This window comes from Melanaphis sacchari, unplaced genomic scaffold, assembly GCF_002803265.2.
Source record: "Melanaphis sacchari strain LSU unplaced genomic scaffold, SCAv2.0 Contig28_pilon_pilon, whole genome shotgun sequence".
Lineage (NCBI taxonomy): Eukaryota > Metazoa > Arthropoda > Insecta > Hemiptera > Aphididae > Melanaphis > Melanaphis sacchari.
Genome location: NW_020271162.1, coordinates 374,534 through 395,552, shown reverse-complemented (window position 1 = coordinate 395,552; position 21,019 = coordinate 374,534). Strand labels below are relative to the sequence as shown.

The window sequence follows — 21,019 nt, the reverse complement described above, 5'->3', positions numbered from 1 at the left end:
TTCCATCGAAAATCGAATACATCGATATCCATAATTTTTAAGGGTTTCAATATAGGCAATCGTCTAAGTGCGTATTGTATGATGCGTTTTGGTGAGACGTGCGTGGGTTAGTGCGTAAGAAAAAGCGAAGCGCTTCCGCACGCGCGTCAAATTATGTAAACATACAGCTCCCTCTAGCAACTGTACAGATTGTGCACGATAGTAGTCGTTAGACGACTTCGAGAATTGACCGCTAGGTTGCTCTCGAGTAAGCATAAAAATGAATTTAAATCAGTTTTCGCATAGATTAAAATATAATATACTATATATTTAATCTATGATTTTCGAGAGTTGTATGATCGTACGTATATCACTAGAGGTCGGAATAATATTCTTTTGCATATTATTTTTTTTGAGTCTGAGCAGTCAAAATTTGGTTTGAAATTTGTAAAAATTATGAATCATATAATTCAATGGCAAAAGTTTATTTTTTGCGTATTTGAGAATATTTTTAAATAAGAGAATATTTCGTATAAAAAAAAAATATTAGAGAATACGTATATCGATTAATTTTATAGAATTTGAATATTTTGTGTTGTAGGGACGAAAATTATTAATAATATCAAATAAGTTTTTAGTCCGTTAATATTGAGATTACTATAAATAGAATAACAATATGAAATGAGTGAATACGATGTTAAATTAACATTTTTTTAAAGCTAAATTATAAAGGTACTTACCTATAATTGTTTATTTAAATAAATGAAAAAAAAAAATATTTCATTAAACATATTATAGAATTGTATCATAATTAATGACCTTTATATATCAACTATATTGTATTTTTTTAAATATAAAAGCATATTTTGAATTTAATAGAATACATTACTGTAAAAGCATATTTTTTGCATATTTAACTACAATTTTTAAGGAAATATTATTAATTTTTTAGGAGAATATTAACATCTTATTTCGTCTGTTTTAGGAGAATATTATTCCGACCTCTATATATTACTATAATATTCCGTACCATAATTATTGAACGCGTACAGTTTTTAATGGCATACAACGTGTGTTATACCCTCACCTCCACCACCACCACCACCACCTCCACAACCATATGGTGACAGTTTAGCGTGAGAACGCGCAGCGAAAGACGAGCTTCGGTCGGCTGCCGTAAGCTTTAGGTTTAGTGGCACGGATAGTGATAAGTCCATTGGTACCATGATCGACAAAACATTAGTAAGTTGTGACGGAAATATGATTTATCGTTTTTCTTAATAAATCTTCCTTAACCGTGACCACGGGTGACGACCATATGCGTTCATGCCCATAAATACGACTATCGACCTTGCACGAATCCAACGTCGGCAATGACAAAGGTCCCGTTGACCACGAACATTTTCTCGGGGTCCACGGCCCACGTCGAACGAGACACAAACGAACGGTGCTTCAGGTGTGTGTAGTAGCGACAGAGCGTTTCGTGGTCTACGTTTAATCCGTCGCAACGTGTCCGACCGGGTTCCGCTTACCGGCTTGAACGCCGCCTAACTAACAGGAGACTTCCACACGCGTGCGCCGTGATCCACTGCTTCCAATGGTGCTAAACGTGTCTCGGGACGCTATCGAGAATTCAAGTCCGACACTCGGAAGCCGCGGTATCGTCGTTTGGGGCTCACTGACCCGGGTCCCGAAACTGTTGCGCTGCCACCGAATTGTCGGCCATCTGACGAGCGTCAATTCTCAGCCCCTGTGCTCCCGCGTCCTTATCATCTTCCGCCGCCGAAGGTCGAACCAGTCGCAGTAACAATTGTTGTTCAAACACTTCAAACAGTCAGTTATCACTTTATTCGCTTCCCGTACGCACAACGCATCTGTCGCCATTCTGTCGAGTTCCATTAACTCTTCGACGTCAGTCTCAAATCGCAACAGCTTCGCGCCAAATCGCAACCACACTGTACAACAACATGTGCAAGCCGGAAAATTCCATCAGACGCGTGCTGGCCGCCGAAACGATTTTTCGCTCGACCGCCATATCTAAGGTGAGTAAGAAACGATACCTCCACGAAAGCAGTATTTTACTCGACAGTTCCCGGCGCACCGCTGTTCTGTTGCTCTGCTCGCCGCTAGTCAATGGCCCTGGTTAAGTTAGGTCAACAGGTTATCTAGTTTATTACAAAGACGTATCACTAACTTTTCGTTTACATGGGACTAAAGGTTTTCATTTAGATAACATTTTATGAGAGGGGGGTGGGAGTAAAAAATAAAAAACACTAAAATTTTAGCTTAATAAAAGTGTAATGGTATTTCAACATATATAATTATAAAATACATGTTATAATTATTGTATGCTTTTATTAATATAATTAATATTTTATTTTAATTTATTTTAATTTATTTAATTAAAATTAGTTTTAAAAAGCACAGGAAAAAATAGAAAAATAAGAAAGTAAAATATAATCGAACGTACTATTTAAGTATCATTAAATAAGAAGAACTGCATATTTATTTTATTTTGTGATGTTTAAGACATTAGATAGTAATGTTATAATAATATTTATTAAATTATAAGTTAATATTAATTTTCCAGGGGGATCAAGTGCCCCATCTTGACCCCTCCCTAAATAGGCAACATACACAGGTCTGACCTGTGTAATTGGGTCAATTAGTTGGGGTACGGGATTAATCGATCGACTTTTTTAATGCAATACCTACTCGACTCTATAAATCGAATTCGTATTGCTACAGTTTTATATTACTTCGAATACAAAACAAACCATTTCGTTAATTGCGCCAACTCGTCGTTTATTTCTAATAGATCACTTCATATAACGATATAAATTCCTACAGCATCTCTTGTGTTCCTAGACTAAATAGGAAAATTACTTATTATTATAGCTAAATATCTAATAATAATTGATCAAATTTAATTTTAACAGTTTTCCTTGATTTATAAGCTGACATACAATGATAATTTTTAGATATTTCTATACTTACGTATTGTATTTTGTATTTTAATATTACTTATCAATTATAATTTATTTTTATAGAATGTTATTTCAAGTGAGATCGATTTTAAGACGCCTGTGAACATCACCGATATCGATATTCTTTCACCAGCAATGTTTTCGAACACTGCAAATGGAGGATTTATTGTTGGGTAAAAAATTTATTTTTAATTAACAATAAATAACTGAGTGGATAATTATTTATGGGTACCACAATCCATTAGAATAGTTTTACAGCTAAAATATGATAAGCCACTTCTGCTTTTCTCTTACATTATTACATTATTTTAATTTTTAAATTTCAGAGGAACTGATCCTGAAAACTTTCAGATTATATTTCAGTGCAGCAACGTGGATGAAGAATCTGCCTCAGCAAACGTGGAATTGGGTGTACTCAACTACGAGGACCATAAAAATACAAAATTGCAGTGTCCCAATAAGGTACTTAAGATATAAAAATAACTTAATTTTTAATTTTTTTAATTAATCTTCTTTTTTTTAGATATGGACAAATAGATTGATTGTGTTAGCAAGGTTCTCGGTATTAACTATTGTTGTTTATGGAACAACCAAGGATCCTGAAACTGAATCTGTACAAAAGAAAGATCCATCGACAATCACTATGCCACCTCTTATTGATGGTCCAATCGATATGTCTGGCGCTGTATCTATTCCCGACAACGTTATGGAGAATGTTGAAACTGAAGTCAAACGTGAATTTGATGAACTTTGTGGCGTTCGTCAAAATAATGATTAAATTTACTTTACTGTTTGATTCCATAATTTTTGTAGTTATAATTACCACTTCTTCAATTTCAAACCCACATTTAACTAACTAAATTTTATAATTTTTGTTTACTGAGTCATCATAATTAAACATTAAGATAGAAAAGTTATTAAAATCATGTGTTTTTTATGGTATTTACAGTTAATAACCATTATAAAATTTGGTGTTTTATATTTTCATAATTTTCTATAAATTTGCATTTTATGATAAAGCTAAATATTTTTGTGTATATTTCGTAAATCCTTATTTTGAATGATTTTATGATCTAATTTGTAATTTTAATTATTTAGTATTTACTATTTAGTATTGGGGTATGGAATAATTAAATATTTATTACTTATATAATTCTAAAAATATGAAATTTTTATTTGATATGTATTTACATATATATTACGGGTATAATAGGTTTATTGTTAAAGTAAACATTATATGAATTAAATCTCATTTATGCAAATTTAAAAAAGTTGAATATATATGACAAAATTAAAATTTCATTATTTATCTTAATTACTTATACAATTAAGTTTTTGTAGCTTAAAACAATTATAGGTAATCTTGAGAATAATAATTAAAGTCTAAAACTTATTAATATATTTTTTAAAACAACTATTATTTTTTTGTAGTAAAGTATTTTTTATTTAATTTTAAACACGCTTTATTTAAGGCTATCTATGACGTGCTTTAATATAGAATACTTATTTAGTAAATAACAAATGATCTTTTTTTTTTATGTACTAAAAATTGTTTACAAATGTTTAAAATGACTAAATGTAACTCTAATTTAGTAAATTTATAACTAATAGATGTTAAATTAGTTTTCAAAAAGTATTATTTAAATATTTGTCAAATAAAAAAGTGCTTAAAATTAAAATATACACAAATCAATTCCTAGTATAAAATGAAGTCGTTTTTTTATTGTTCAGGATATACTCAGAAACGGTTGAATGGATTTTTATGTGGTTTTCACTGTTGAATTAACAGAGGAAGATTTATGTGTATAATTTGTTCGTATAACTTGATACTAATATTTCTATGATATAATCAGATTTGTATCTCGGAAACGTAAGGTATATCACGATTTTAATATCCATTAAAATATCGCCTAGAAAACCCTTTAGCGCCATGGCATTTCAGTAGGTATAACATTCTAGAACGAGTCCTCGAGTTCGAACCACACAGTATAATCAGGTACCAGTTTTTTACATTTCTTTTCCCGCTTTTTACTTATTATTTAATAACGTTTATTATGTTTAACAACAAAAATGAAAATTTAAAGGATATTTGACTTGCGATTCTTTGCACAAGCGACACCGTGCGGGTACAGCTAGTATCATATTATAATACATGATCTATATATTATATCACACATAAGTGGAAAAAATACTTCTTTAGTCTTAGGTCCTAAATGGCAGTTTCGTGTAATTCAATATTAAAAAAAAAAAAAATTACATAAAACATTTCTAGTATAATATGGTAATTGTCTACGTGTGTATTTTTATATAATTTGTTTTTGAACATTTTCCTCGCAGATAACTATTAACTGTCAAAACTATTAATTATTATGATAATTATTATGTTATTATGTTTGATAATACATCGATAGTTGAACAAAATAATCGTTTTGTTTGTGAAATTGAATTATTTAAAGTAAACAACTACCTACTCAAAGCCTTACCTGGCATAGGGGACGGGGTCCACGGGGTTCACGAGTTCACGGGTCCTTTTTATTTTTTGAAACTGTCAGCATATACCTAATTAATACTTAACAAAAATTAGAAAGCAATGAAATTAAAATGTTTTTATAAATACTTTTTAATTAATTATTATTTCTAATACATATTGAAGTATATTACGTTGAAAATATAAATATATATTTCGTAATTTTTTGACATAGCAGAGTAAGTATTAAATGAGTTCGATTAAATAAAATCACACTTAAAGAATTATATTGGTAAGTACATAAATAATATTTTTGTTCGTACGATTATTTTAAGAGATCGCAACCGGACCGATATGATTACTGCACCGTCATTTATGTTACATGTAACGCGTAGGAAATAAATTTTGATTGTTCACTTGTGACTGGGACCGAATTAAGAGTTCACTAACCCTTTCCCCCACTCCTATCGCCCAATATTTTGAGTATATTTTAAGTGCGTAAATGTTTTGATATTTTTAAGTACTAGAAGTGCTCAGCTTTAATGACAACTCATCACTATTACATTATTTATATTATATAGATAACTAAAATATTATAACTTTTTATCTGTAATCTTTATACTTACTGGCCGCTATATTACAAAATATAAAATACCTACCTATATTCATAGTTACTTCACAACATGTACGCCCTATAGGTACATTATTAATTTAAACGAATACAATTAATTAAATTCCTAAAAACATACTAAAAAAAATTTCTCATTTATATGCTGTATGGAATCGTGTTACGAGTCTCCAATAAAATGAGAAACTCGTTTTGACAGTTTGATTTAGGCTTATAGGTAGGTACTACCTATAATGTACTATATTATAGTGTATTAGTATATATTATACAGTTGTTACGTCTATGTAAAAGATACATAATTCATTGTGGGAAAATTCTTAAGTAAAGATGCCATAGCCATGCAGGATTTATTTCGACTGTTATACATATAGGCGGTATTGGTGGACAGGTAGATTAGACGCTCGGTTCAATTATTATAGAATCAAAACTATTAAAACTGTGTTTTAGAAATTATGTGATTTTATATGCTAACCATTAACCACTCTCCTAAAATGTAAATAAATGTTTCCCGAAAATCCATTAGTTTGGTATCCAACCTATACATTAGAATATAACATTGGAATGTTTGATAGGTATTAAAATATACTTAAGCGTATTTATTATACGGCGGCGACGATAATTTTTACATTTTTATCTATAGTGTGTGCAGACGTGCTTATTTACAATTGATATACACTATATTATGTACTATAGTTAAGCAGTGATTTAAATTAAATAAATGTTTTACGACAATGGCTAAAAATTAAAATAATAAATGATACCCATTTATATGTATAATAATAATACATAAATGATAGGCGTACCTACGCATGTAAAATCCTAGAATTCAGAAAATACTTTTGTCTATGCGTATTAATAATTATTACAGATTAGACATATTAAATTGTAGATAGTACTCAGCTATTGAGACATAATGTTAAAACAAATAAAAAATGCAAATAACATAGAGAATCTAATTAACTATCCATTTAAACGAAGAATCTAAAATCCGTGTCCTTCCTCAGTCTGGGCCTAAATGTGTCGCCATTTTTATAGATCTAAATTAAGGTGTCGTCATACAAAAAAGGTTAAGAAACACTGCTTTATACTACTATTCAACATATTATTTTAAATACAAATAAACAAATATACATTTTTTGATTAAATAATTTAATTGGCACTAAATGTGCCATTAACCCACAATTGATTAAACTATTATAACGACTATAATGTACAATTAGAAGGAATAGAATCGATGTTCAATAAAATATTTAGTTAATATTTAAAATAAATTAAAATTTGCCTATATGCTTGATCATTGACCTAAATGGAAATTAAAATAAATAATAGTTAAGTCTTTTTAACAATCGTAAATAAATATTTTTTTCTATTACCTTAAAATTTTTTGTATTGAATATATTGTTGGTTTACAATTAACTTATAACTTAACACTAATTTAATTTAAGTGAATTTTAGATAGTTTATCTTTATTAATTTGTTTACAATGCCTTAAAAAATGGTACCTAGCTTCTGAGTTCTGACTTAAGTCCGTCTTTTATCATAGAACAAATAATAAATGTCAAATATAACCTATAACAAGACGTGATTTAGGAGTTAAACATTTCAAATGATACAACATGTCGATTATTAGTATTATAATTCAATATTTGTTGTATTATATTTTTTTTCTAGTTTAGTTAGCTAGTAAATAAAAATTTCAAGTTAAGACAATTTTATGTAATTTGTTTATACAAATACATAAATGTGAATAGAAATCAATTCGATTTATTTATGGTTCACAAGAAGTTAAATTCTATTGCTACTTATGAGACTTGCTTGGTTCTCAGTCAATGTTTGCACAAGCGTCAACTGTTTTTTAATCAACCGTAAAGTTAAATCACGCGTGTTTGATTTGGAATGAGTATCGTGGTACGTCAAGATTTCAAGAAAACGTTCATGAGATAATAGCAAGACGTAGATGCACCATTTATCGTCGTCTATTGATATATAGATACTTGGATTGTAAGGCTTATCGGTCGTCGACGATAAATTATAAAAAAAATGCATCTTACTATTTATTATATATATTAGGTATACATATATTATATATCTATACAGTTTAACTTAACGTTATACGGCTACGAAACTTAGTGACGATATACTATCAGTATATACACAATAGGTACTTAAGTAGAAAGTATATTTAGAAAATTTAAATGTAAATAATTATTAGGTACTTATTTTACTTTAAAGGATCACTATATTGTAATTATTTTCTTTTATATACATAGATTATTCGTTTATCCTATGCACACTTCTGCATAATAATAAAAAATAATAATGATCAAATAATAATTTGAACTACTTAGGTAAACGTGCCAAAAGATTAAAGAATTAAGAGAATATAAGTTCAAAAATTAAAACTATTTAAGTTTATTGGTACACGGGACACACGTTGTTGAATAAACAGTTGTAATATTTACGTAGCATAAATATATACGGTTCAAAAATTGAATTATTAAATAGAATTCTGGATTTATATGTGATAAGCAGGTTATATTATATATCAATTTATCAAATAATAAACTTGTATATAAAGTATGATAATATTTATTTAAAATATAATTATAAAATAACATGGGTACGCGTAGTGTTATCATTATCTGCTTCCGCTTAATGCAGCTGTATAAATATTTATTAGGTAGATAATTTAATAAAGGAATGTCTTAAAAACTTACCAATCAAAAATTATTGTAAATGTTAGACATTTTTTTTCTCTATTCATTCAATATTTATACTTACTCAACTCAATATGTATAAATATATTAGTGACTATAATATAAAATATAATAATTATAGATAAATACAAGAATTTATTTAATAATTTTTAAAGCTCCATTTAAATCATTTATTTTTATTTTCAGAAAGTGAATTTACCATGTATACTATAAAAGCTATTTTCTTAAGTTAAAAACATATAAATAATAATATAAATTATTTTATACTAGATATTTCAATACGTTAATATAAAGCTAATATAAAATGCTAGAATTTATTGCACTTGTAAATTGGTAAATTGTATTTTCCAAAAAGAAAATTTTGAAACAAGTTATACTTAGGTATTATATTAAGTATCTACATTTTAAATATAATAAATTAAGTAAAAATATAAGATTTATTTTGAATTTATTAAATACTCTTCACATACAATCCAAATTATACAGATTCCATTCAACGTTATGAATTCATAGTATATTTTACGATTCAATTTTGAATAATAATAAATTAGTTATGAACCTATAATATGATGTATTATTTTCAAAAGTTTACTCTTCCAATCGGGGCTGCTCATTCTCTATTGTATTACCATATAAACGTAAGTAACTTACTCAAAAATTTTGATAGTCCGATAATAAACTTAGTTTTTTAATTACATATATATAGAGCCATTCATATAATTTGTGGGGCTCGGGGTAGAATAAAATTAGGGATCCTATAATATCACTATCGTCAGCTTTGTATATAGGTATAAAAGAGTAAGGGCCATAGTCGAAAATAAGGGAGGGGGGAAGTAGCGGAGCCTGTCCAACTATGGTGAGAGCGCGGGGTTTAGGACGAGGGCCCCGCTCGCCCTGCCCTAGGGACAGCCCTGATTATATAAATGCATATACTTTTATTATGGCGTATATAACCAAAATTTATATTCCAGTATGTGACCCATGTTAATTCACCCCTTAAATAGTCCTTATTATATAAATGTGCATACATTTTTATTATTTTCCTGCGTTTGGTTCGACTTTTACTTTAGATTTTATTTTACAGTTGAAGTTGACAATAATTGATAAATATTCATCTCATTTATGATTTGATAATATACGGACAGATGTGAGTTCAAATGTATTAATTGTTTTATGGGTAAATATTAAGTATACTATACTTACGTCTTACTGTATTGCAAATATTTATAAAAAAAATAATTACCCTATTATTTTCCGTACAAATAACAAATATATAAAGTAAATTATTATGTAACAGTTTTCCATTTAGAGCCTGGTTCCATTATTCGTTTTAATGAGTCCGAGTAAAAATTTTATGTCACTCCCAATTACATCATATCATGGTCGGGACATAGATACTATAGGCACCGATATAACATTAAAATTAATGTAGTGTTTTTAAGGCATTTATTAAGTCTCTAGTTCAAATGTGATTTAATCGACTTCAGTGAACATAAATTTTTATTTTATTGTAAAGGAATTTAGTCAGTATCGATTCCGCTAAAATAGCAATTTTTAAAAACAACCTAACGATTTCGCTAATTTTAAAATGTAAGTTTAGCAGACTTCAAAGTATGAAGGAAATATAAACTTCCCAGATACACTATTGATAATGTACAAAATACAGTTTTATCGATAAATTTATTAGGTACTTAAAACTGACAATAATTCAAAATGTTGAAAACATAATTTATAAAATAAGAAAAATTAGGTAATCACTCTTCCATACAGTAGGTGTCAAGTGTTGTCTTACTGTTAAGTAAATCACTGACATTTATGTGGCATTAAATTTGAATCCAAAAATAAATCGTTGCATACCTGCGGAAAACAATTCTGAGCGAAGATTGTCAGCTGTTAGTTTAAATATTTTATTATGTATTTATATTAATACAATAGTAAATTATTTTACAACTGGAAGCAGAATTAATTTAAATTTACTAAAATTACTAAATTAATTTATGCCTAAACATAGCATTAATCATATTGTTAATTAATATATATTAATACTCTATTCTAAAAATTTTAAATTATGAAATAATCTACAATATGTTGTTAAAATTTAAAATGCTTTTAACGAAAAATTGTGCATATGTATTTATAATATTTTTGAATAGATAGTAATAATAATAACAACTTATCTTACTTTTTATTAATTTTTTAAGTTACTTGATCAAATAGAAATTTTTTATTGAGAACTACTAAAAATATAAAAAAAAGATATTAAATTACTTTAAATAGTTTAAAAGGATAATAAATATTTTGAAAATTATTCCATTGATAGACAAATTTTGGAACTGGTTGTATGTGGGGACTCAAGGTACCAACTAGATTCACCTTTTGTCAGAAAAGATTTTAAAGTTGAAAGTTAAAAATTTAAGTATTTTTACTGCTCTAAAAGATAACGATAGACACAGACACAGACACACACACACAAACCGACAATATTGATATTCTATCATTGTTTTCATGGAGCATGTATTTGGAAATTAATACATTTATTATATATTATTATTTATTCCATTAATTCCATTAATACGTTTTAAAAAATATTCTTTTTCATTTATAAGTTAATTTTTATTAATTAATAAATTTGAAGAGTAACCAAGATGGCCACATGCAAATTTGGTTGGTTAACGGAATCGATAGATTGTTTTAAAACTACTTGTAGCGGAATAGAATATCGATGCTGGATTAGTGAAATCTATGGATCCACTGTTTGGATTAACGCGCTTGAAAGTTAATAAGGGAGATACCTATACTACAGTTCTATGTTTGTATATTAATTTGATATTTATTGCTTTTGGAATGATTTAATAATTATCTAGTTACAAATTCTCGTTTCAAGTAATACGATACGACTGTATAATGGTAAAAATATTGTGTAAAGCCGTAAAAAAAATTTTTAAGCGCTATACTTTTCGAATAATCCAGATTAACAAAGAATCTACTTCGAGAACGGAACTATCTATTTAAAACTATTGACAATCTTTTTCTTCACACTAGTTATATTTTAATTATGTACCTATAAAATGTGTGTTCCAAGTGTGTATTCGTGTAGAAAGCTGAGGCGTAAAAAAAAATTTGGGCTCCATTATCATGTTTTAAAGACTGCACATGCGTAGTGTGCACGGAAAATCTAAAACAATATATTTTATGTATAATATGTATACTATGTATTTATACAAGCATCTGAAATAATGTTCCTAATGTCACTGCAACGACCTATTCCCACTCTTTTAACTCTATTTAATGGAGGTTGCGTAAGGATAATAATATACGTATAAGATAGGACCACCTGCTTTCTATGGCTTGTCATGTTTGATTTATGTTAATGCATACGCACTACGCAGCATGTTGTTTCGGGTTTCGTCGTATCCGTTGTATCAGTTTGTGTTTTCTATTTTATTTATTATCGAATAATGAATATATTACGTATACGTAAAAAAATATACATATTTTTGTTTTTTGTTTACTGCTAACGAGCCTAAAACTAGATTCGATGTATTCAATAGAACTATTGGAGTGTTATCCCTATTCAAATCACTATACATTATATAGTATAATAGATGAATAAACTATTCTACCTGTAGTTGTTTACCTACCAAAATGGTTAAAATTCACGTTATTACGAAACACTTATTTTATACCAAATTAATATTTATGACCCTTTATATTCGTCTTAATTCATTTGACGTACGACGTACCAACGTTTATTATACGCTATGAATTTCATGATGAGATCATATAATATCTTAGAAAAAATTATACTAAGTGTTATAATATTATTTAATGCGGAGCTTATGTTTAAATGTATTTTCTCCCAATTATATTTCATAAAATATATATTGTTGTGTAGAATTTCATTAAAATAAAATCGAAGAACAATTTTAGGTATTATTTATATATTATATAAATGAATCAATTAGCTGTTAAAAACGATAACATTTTATTTTTTAAACAACGATAAGTAACTTTTAGTAAAAAATTAGGTAATTTATTCACTTCTTGATGAAAATTAATTAAAATTGAATGGTTTAAAAATAAATAACAATATTATCAATAATAGATTATAGGACATATTAAAGGTCATATCAGTAAGTACATCATCTATATCACAGTTCAATTTAAACATAAACCATTCAAAAAATAAAAAAGAGTAATTTGAGTTTTTTTTTTTTATTGTGCAAAGATCTCCTATTTAATAAAAAACAAAACTCTAATAAAATCATGAGAAAAAAATTATCTTTATACATCTTATTAACAATTGTATTGGTACTCTTTTGTAATAAAATTACTGAATGAAACCATACAATATCATTTTCAGATTCGTCATTGTAAAAATTAACAAACTGTGATCTACATTAATCAACTAAACATAACTGTTAATGTTACTAATAAAATTCAACTACTATAGGTAGTATAATGTACATTTACACATTATACATCTTAAGTTTTAACTGTTCATTTATGATATATAAGTAAATTATGTTTATACTAAATTTCGATTAATGATATTGAATAATATAATCACACGCAGAATGTAAATGTGAGTTCGTTAAATATAATTCAACTTGGTCACAATATGATAGTTACAACTATTTAAATGTAAAGTATTAAAATTTATGCAACTTTAACTTTTTGGAGGGAATGAATAGACAAATCACCAGAGTAAATTCTTCAATTGTCTCGACTGTTAATGTTGTATTGTCAAGGAGTGTGTACTAAAACTTGTATGTAGTTGGCTGTGTTTTGTAACACATTTTATGTGAATATAATAATATTATAAGAATGTAAGATTATTATTAGCCAAATATTTTTACGGTAATATAACATGGTAACAATAACACAGATTTATATGTTTATGGCTTATATTTCACCAATTCACTATGTTCGTAATTCAAACGAATTCAAAATAAGTAGGTAATTTAAATAAATTGGTGATATGTGAAACCCTTGAAAAACTAATAAAAATTGTTATCTATTGTGTTACACAATTATTTGATGGTTGTAATTTCGACCCAACAATACAGTAATAGCAGTGTTAACCTATATAATTATCGCATTACAACTTCATTATACCATACTGTTAGAATTGTATTTCATGTTTTACTTCTACCCAATATGCCTACCCGTTAAAACACGGTTCAGGTGTACCTAATAGTAATACATACATCTGGCTGCGGTGGTCGATTATTCGGCTGTATACATTATTAAAATCATCATAACGATGAAAGAGTTCAAGGACTTATGTTAATAATAAAATATAAATTACAATACGTTTATTATACATATCAGACGGGTCGACGGTGCCTTATTTTTATTTTTTTATATATGTGTTCTCTGTAACATTATTATAATATTTGTATATATTATCGTTGTGGAGCTTGGACACGTGGAAATAATATAATCTTGAACGCTTCTATGTAATATAATATATGCGTTATGCACACATTTATGACAATGAAGACTAAATCATTGTGCATTATTTATTTCTGTTATTTATATCTTATTTTTATTAAAACAAACAATGAGCATTTAACGTTTTATGACAGTGTACGATTATTTTTTTGTAAAATACCGTAAAGTGCTTCAGTATTTACTTAGTAAGTGTTTTAATAAAAGTATTCAAAATATCTATTTTGACTATTTAAAATAAAATAATTTTTTTTTTCATAATTCCTATTTGTTTTATAATATAATCTCAATTTAACCACAGAAAAAAATAATTGGAGCAATAAATGTGTGCATATTAGTTAGAAAATATAATTTATATTATACTTAGTATAAGAAAAATATTACAAGTTTCAGTAGAGTTAGGCAAATATTGATTTTTAAAGTCCAATTGAGTCGAGTAAAGTTAAGTTACATTAATAATATGTATTTTATAAGTATATATATTTCATTTTAAATTTTGTAATATTTGTTTTTTATTTTTTAGATACATTTTTGTTACAGTTCAATAATTTATCAACTACAAACAGAAAATTGATTAATGTAAAATATTATATTTAAAGAATAAATAGTAGTAAAAATATAATATTCACATACTACAATTCTATCGTTTTTACCTGTAAATGACAATAGGGATAATAATTAAATAACATTAATAAGAAATAATGAAAATTGAAAATATTCTTTTCAAAATGTTTTTAAAAATAAAATAAAGTCTATACATTCCATTCCCAGTTGTTAATATGCATTTTGTACCTTATTGCCTGCCTATTAAATATGTAATTTACTATAATAGGCATATATTATACTGCTGTCTGCTACTAATGTAATCTGTTAATGATATAAAAATGACCTGCCAACATTATGGCACCGACAGCTGAAAAACTGGAATAATAAGTTTGTACTGCATAGTGCTCTGCACGGTCTGTTATTTTAAGGACCTGGCCGGACTTCAAATTTGAACAAGAGACCGAATTCGGACCGGACCACGCTTAAAAGTTAAACAGAAGACCAAATTTAGATTGAACCCATGGCTACATATTATTCATAAACCAGACAGGACCAATAATTAAATTTAATCAAAAAGAGTAGACCGCGGGACCGGACTGCCGGTTTGATCTTAAAAATATTTTGGTCGTTTATGGAGCGGACTGTAAGGTTTAGCTAATATTAGCTTAGTCCCGACCATACGATATTATAATAATACTCGGCATAATGTTGTTTAATTTTTCGAGATTACGTGTTATGATTTATGAATTCTAAGAATAAAAATAAAATTATATCCTTTAACCTTCATGTTCGACGGGCGGTAGCTGATGAATGATGATATTTATGGACAACCGACACTTAGTAACCAGTACAATCACTTTATAAATAAATATAAACCCATAGTTTAGTTTATTTTTATTTGGTGTTTTTCGTTTTGTTTGTATTACATAACAATATCTTATTTATATTTTAAGTACCATGATTGAGACCGGACCGGATCGAACTAATTTTCATTTTTTTTTTGTTTTTGAAACGGGACCGGGACTGATAACAATACATTTTATCTGAGGACTAGACCGAATTATTCCTAAAAAAATATTAAACCGAACTAAACCGATTATTGAATAGTTTTTATATGTTACTGATTAAGAATAAGACTAAACCATGCAGAGCACAAGTACTGCAGTATTCGGCGTATATGTGAATTTTATTTTAGAGGGAGTTTAACAAGTCAGTTGTGTATTCATTGAATGTATGTATAAATTTGTATATATTTGTATAGCTATTGAATTGTACAAACATCATGATCATATCTATGAATATAATTTTTCTGAAATTCGGAAGTGGCGAGGTGGGTTGTAACTATTAACGGTACAATGTCTGGAGTGGTATTGTTAAATATCCTGTATAATATGGAAGTATTAAAAACCTAAATAAAATCATGAGTTAGCAATCGAGTTACGCAATTATTTAAAAAAATAATGGTAATATTTACTTAATAACCTGAACTTTCCCAAGTCTATTACAGTATTATTTAAAACAGCAGTATACTAAGAATATTTTGAAGGAGAGAGGTATAACCAAAAATGTTTTTGTTTCCAATGCATGTTACGTAATAAGTGCCGACTACAAATTTATAGTGGAAGTGCAATGTTCCCGTCAATATGTAAAAACCGTTTGGTTTACATTTATGCCAAATCAATTTTCTTCCAAAATAATAGTTTAAGATTTGAAAACCACTTATTATAATTCTGGTGAGATATGATTATTGATTTATGGTATCCTTAAAATTATATATTTTCCAAAAAAGTACGTTTGTAACAGTGTGGTTTAACTGTATGGCTTATAAATAATAACAAACAATTTGAAAATCATTCCATGTGCATTTTAAAAAATAATTCTACAAAACATATCTTAAGATAAGCATATTTTTAGAAATTTTTATTTAAAATATTCAAACTAAAAATAAATTATTCTAAATCATACAAAAAAATATTTAAAATGTTTAAATGAAATATCAAATAAAAAAGTATAAAACTAAAACTTTTATTCTCATGGAATTCTATGTAAAAACTATTGCAAATTAAAATATTGCAGTTACATTATTAAAAAACTAGATTTAGCAAAAACGTAAATCTAAGCTTTTTTTTATTTTGACTGAAACAAAAATTGTTGTTTTGACAGAATCGAATAACTCATCTCGTTATATATATATGTATAAATATCTGTAAGTATATCTTTAATTTTAATACATAACTAAGATTATATCGATTCATTATTTTTATAAATATGTATAATATAATGTGTATATAGTATACATATAATATTTTTAGTTTATAAATTACAAAAAAAGAAACAAGAGGAGGTATATATTCCTCTTATCTCTGATCTCCCCTCGTAAATGCCAGATGACTGGACTGTCTGGACCAGAAGATAAACTCTCCCAAACGGTCAATAATCTTTAGGTAATAACTTTATTCGTATATTATAATTTATTAATTTAATGTAATCTTGCATAATATAATGTAATATAATATTTATAATAATATGGACATAAAAATTTCAAAATAGCCAAGTGCTTATATAAATTATAGTAAATAATAAAATTAAATAAAAATGATTATAACTGAGATACTAATAAAATAAAAAATAATCATTAGTTAAAATGATGCACATTTAAATTTCAAAATTAATTTACCATTTAATGGCATTGGTTGTTTATAAAAAGTAAACGAGTTCAACATCAACACTAACGACACTGTTTCTTTGTTCCATTGATTTTAGAATTTAAAACAACTGTGTAGAGTTCATAATTTAAGATTCAGATAAACATAATTTTGACCTGTGAGAGTTTTCTAGATTTTCAAAATAACAAGAATAAATCATGTAGGTTCAATCGAGAGAGTTTAACACCGCTCGGTTATAAACACATAATACGCGGGTATATTTATTTTTATTTAAGGTCGTGCTCTCCGCTTATTTTTGGCAGACCCAATATGTGACTGCGGGGGTGCTATAGCGTATAATATGGCGGGACATTGACTAGGGTTGTTGTAGAATGTACGGTATTGTCATTATATTAAGTGTATATAATACTTGAGTGACTACGTAGTTCCATAAATAGCTTTAGTCGATGTGAGTAGTTCTTGTTCGTACAAAATATATGTATGGAAACGTTTATTTCGTTTTTATTTGCTTTTGTTTTTTTTTTCTTTTGTGACGTCGCAGTTGTTCAAAAGGTTTTTGTGTCGAATTGCATTATGTCCTGTCTGTATATAATATATTATATTATTATGTGTTTACGGTCGAAGATGAAAAAAGCCGGTTTGACTATGGAGAAACACGGGTGCGGCGGCGACTGTAATGAAAAATATTTTTATTTATCATTATATTTTTGTATTTATCGACCCTTCATGGAATCGTTTGACTGCATGGACCCGCCTGTAGGCATTTTTTTCTCATACACCAACCCTCTTTATTGTACAATGCGTATAGTGCCCGTATGATAATACCCAGTTCTAGACTACAAAATCCAAAAACATTTTATTTTATTATTAGTATTATTACTTTTTATATTATATTAGTCTGGTTCTAAAATGTGGAACTGTGAAACGTATATACTCGCAACTGTGAGCGTAACACACGTACACGTAGCTACGTAGGTATTATATTAAATATTTATTGTTGTCATGATTTTGGTGGCTATACAAAAAAAAAAAAAAAAAAACGAAATAGGAATCAGGATGAGCGACCTGGTTGCGTCTACGTGACATGAATAAACACTGTGCCTACCAAAACATCTGGTTGAAATTATAGCTGGGTTGTAATATTTATAATCATACTCTGTTTTTGTTTTAGGATCGAAATGGCTCCAGCAATAACACAATATTTATCATGAATGGTTTTATTTTTATGTTTCATAAGAAATCGAAATGCTAGTATTAATATTATAATAATATTCTTCTTTTATACCTTTGTAACATGATAGTTTAATTTATTATATCAGTTGCGAGCATATATTTTAAACAAATAATTGAATCCATCAATGAAATTTGAACGAAAATATCGAATGAACGCAGTTGAAAACGGCCGTGTAAACAATTAACTTATCATTTTTCAGTCAATGTTCATATTTTATTACTCGTCGAGGTTCATATTACTATAGACTTGTAGTCCACTTTATAAAACTGTACGCGTTATCATAAAAACATATATTTACAATATTTGACCAAAGTATAATACAGGTACAAAGTATTATATTTTAGTTGATATATAATAGGATATCCGGTGGTCTTATTTCATTACAAGACCAATTTTCTTAAGGTTGGTTTAAATATTTTATTATATTTTATTGTTCTACAGCACGTCTATCCGTCTCTATGTAGTATGTATATTATAGTGACGAATAACAAGAACAACACTTTTTCGGAATACCTATTTTGCTATATTAGATATATAATATATAATATATACAATACATTCTGTTTGATGAATGGAACACACACGAATAAATTGAAACACTTATGTTAGGCACTGCGGTCGCCGTACAATTCCAACGCGGTCGACTTTGTGGTATACGGTGACGCATATCATGACATTTAGAGAGAGAGATAAATACGTGTGAGCTAGCAACTATAATGGCGCTAAACAAATTAAATTCCTTAACAATCAGACAAAATTATGCAGTGATCTGTTCCCACGGCGATTCTTGATTGTTTATCAGCGATGATATTATTATTGTCGTTTGTTTTTTCACGCTTCTTTTGAACACTTGTTGATAGTACGAGGTTAAAGACATAAATATTTAAAGTTTGGTGTATAATATTATATTTTCATATTATAGGGTCCGGATACTGATGTTCCGATAAACCAATAAAAATACATTTCAAACCGAAAATTTATTTAATACTATTTTTAAACATGACCTTAGAAAAAATAAAATACAAATTTAAGAGAAGTAGATAATATAAAATTGAAATTGACGACGTTTTATTAGATGATGACAATCTGTGTTATTTTATTGTTATATTATATTGTAGTTAATAACTTATTGGATTTCATTTACGAATATTGTATTTTATCTGGTATTATAAATATAAAAATAAAGTATAAGAAAAAATAGTTTATGATTTCTATTGGAATTATTTTAGTGATGAAAAATTCCCTTTAAAAATTATAAAAAATTAAAATAATGGAGAATAAAATCAGCTGCTTAAATTTCTTTTTTTACTGGTGTTATATATTTTTAGTTAGACAACTATCATTTAAAAATAAAAATAAAACAATCATCTATATTAGTAGTGATTATTACCTAACTATTATTTTAATTTCCATGATAACATTAAATTTTTTATTTATTACGATTTATATACTATATAGTGCTGTAAAACTACCTGCCCCGTTCACCCAATGGTTACTGAGAAAATATTTTAATACACTTAAACAGTATACCGTTTATTTCCATTTTAAGTGTACGTAAGTTTAAAAATTATTTATAAATTATTTTATTTCATCATATTCATACTACATATATATTATGTATCTATTTTTAAGCCTATGCAACACTCACCCTAACGAAATGAAATAAAAATAAAATGTTGGCAATATTACAAATATGGGATGTACGAAAGCATGCGTGTGAAAGAAATTATCATTTTGTTATAAGAGAGGCTTACAATATTTATGTTATGTATACCTATATTACATTATTGTAAGAGAATAAAATGTGTTATGTGTTTCACAGTTTGACGCACGCAACATATAGGTATAAGCCGTTAAAATTCTATTATTATGATAATACGAGAATATTTTTTTTATTAAAAGTAAGTGTGTAATCGTTAGTAAACAACGATTTATTTACTACAATTATGCGTCTATAATTGAACGTTTAAATAAATGATGCATGGAAAACGGAAAAAGTTAATTTTTACCAATTTTTGTAATTACACTGCAATATGTTGTAGAAAACTAGTTCTACGTGGATAGTTTTTTAGTTTTATTGAAAAAAAAAAATAATTGGCAGTAATTATTATTTTAAAATTAATCGGAAAGAATAAAATCAATTAAATTTAATTCTGAAATGAAATATTTTATTTAAAAAAGTTTTTTAAAAATCAGTGATCTTTGACTCATCCCTTTTATACTTAGTTATAGCTCTATGCAAATAATGTATTTGTGATTTAACATACAATACTAGAAATGTATACAACAATTGATTGATTGAATAATTTATATTATGCAAAACTAATGTTTTTTCGTAGTC

The 21,019-nt window shown here is 27.4% G+C and overlaps 1 protein-coding gene across 1 annotated transcript; it reads left to right on the top strand.

The window, feature by feature from the left end:
* Positions 1–1,946: 1,946 nt before the first annotated feature.
* LOC112595600 lies at positions 1,947–3,744 on the top strand. The gene is made up of 4 exons (XM_025340866.1): positions 1,947–2,021; positions 3,030–3,139; positions 3,293–3,428; positions 3,490–3,744. Exons 1-4 carry the CDS (start codon positions 1,947–1,949, stop codon positions 3,742–3,744), a joined length of 576 nt encoding a protein of 191 aa, XP_025196651.1.
* The last annotated feature ends 17,275 nt before the right edge of the window (positions 3,745–21,019 follow it).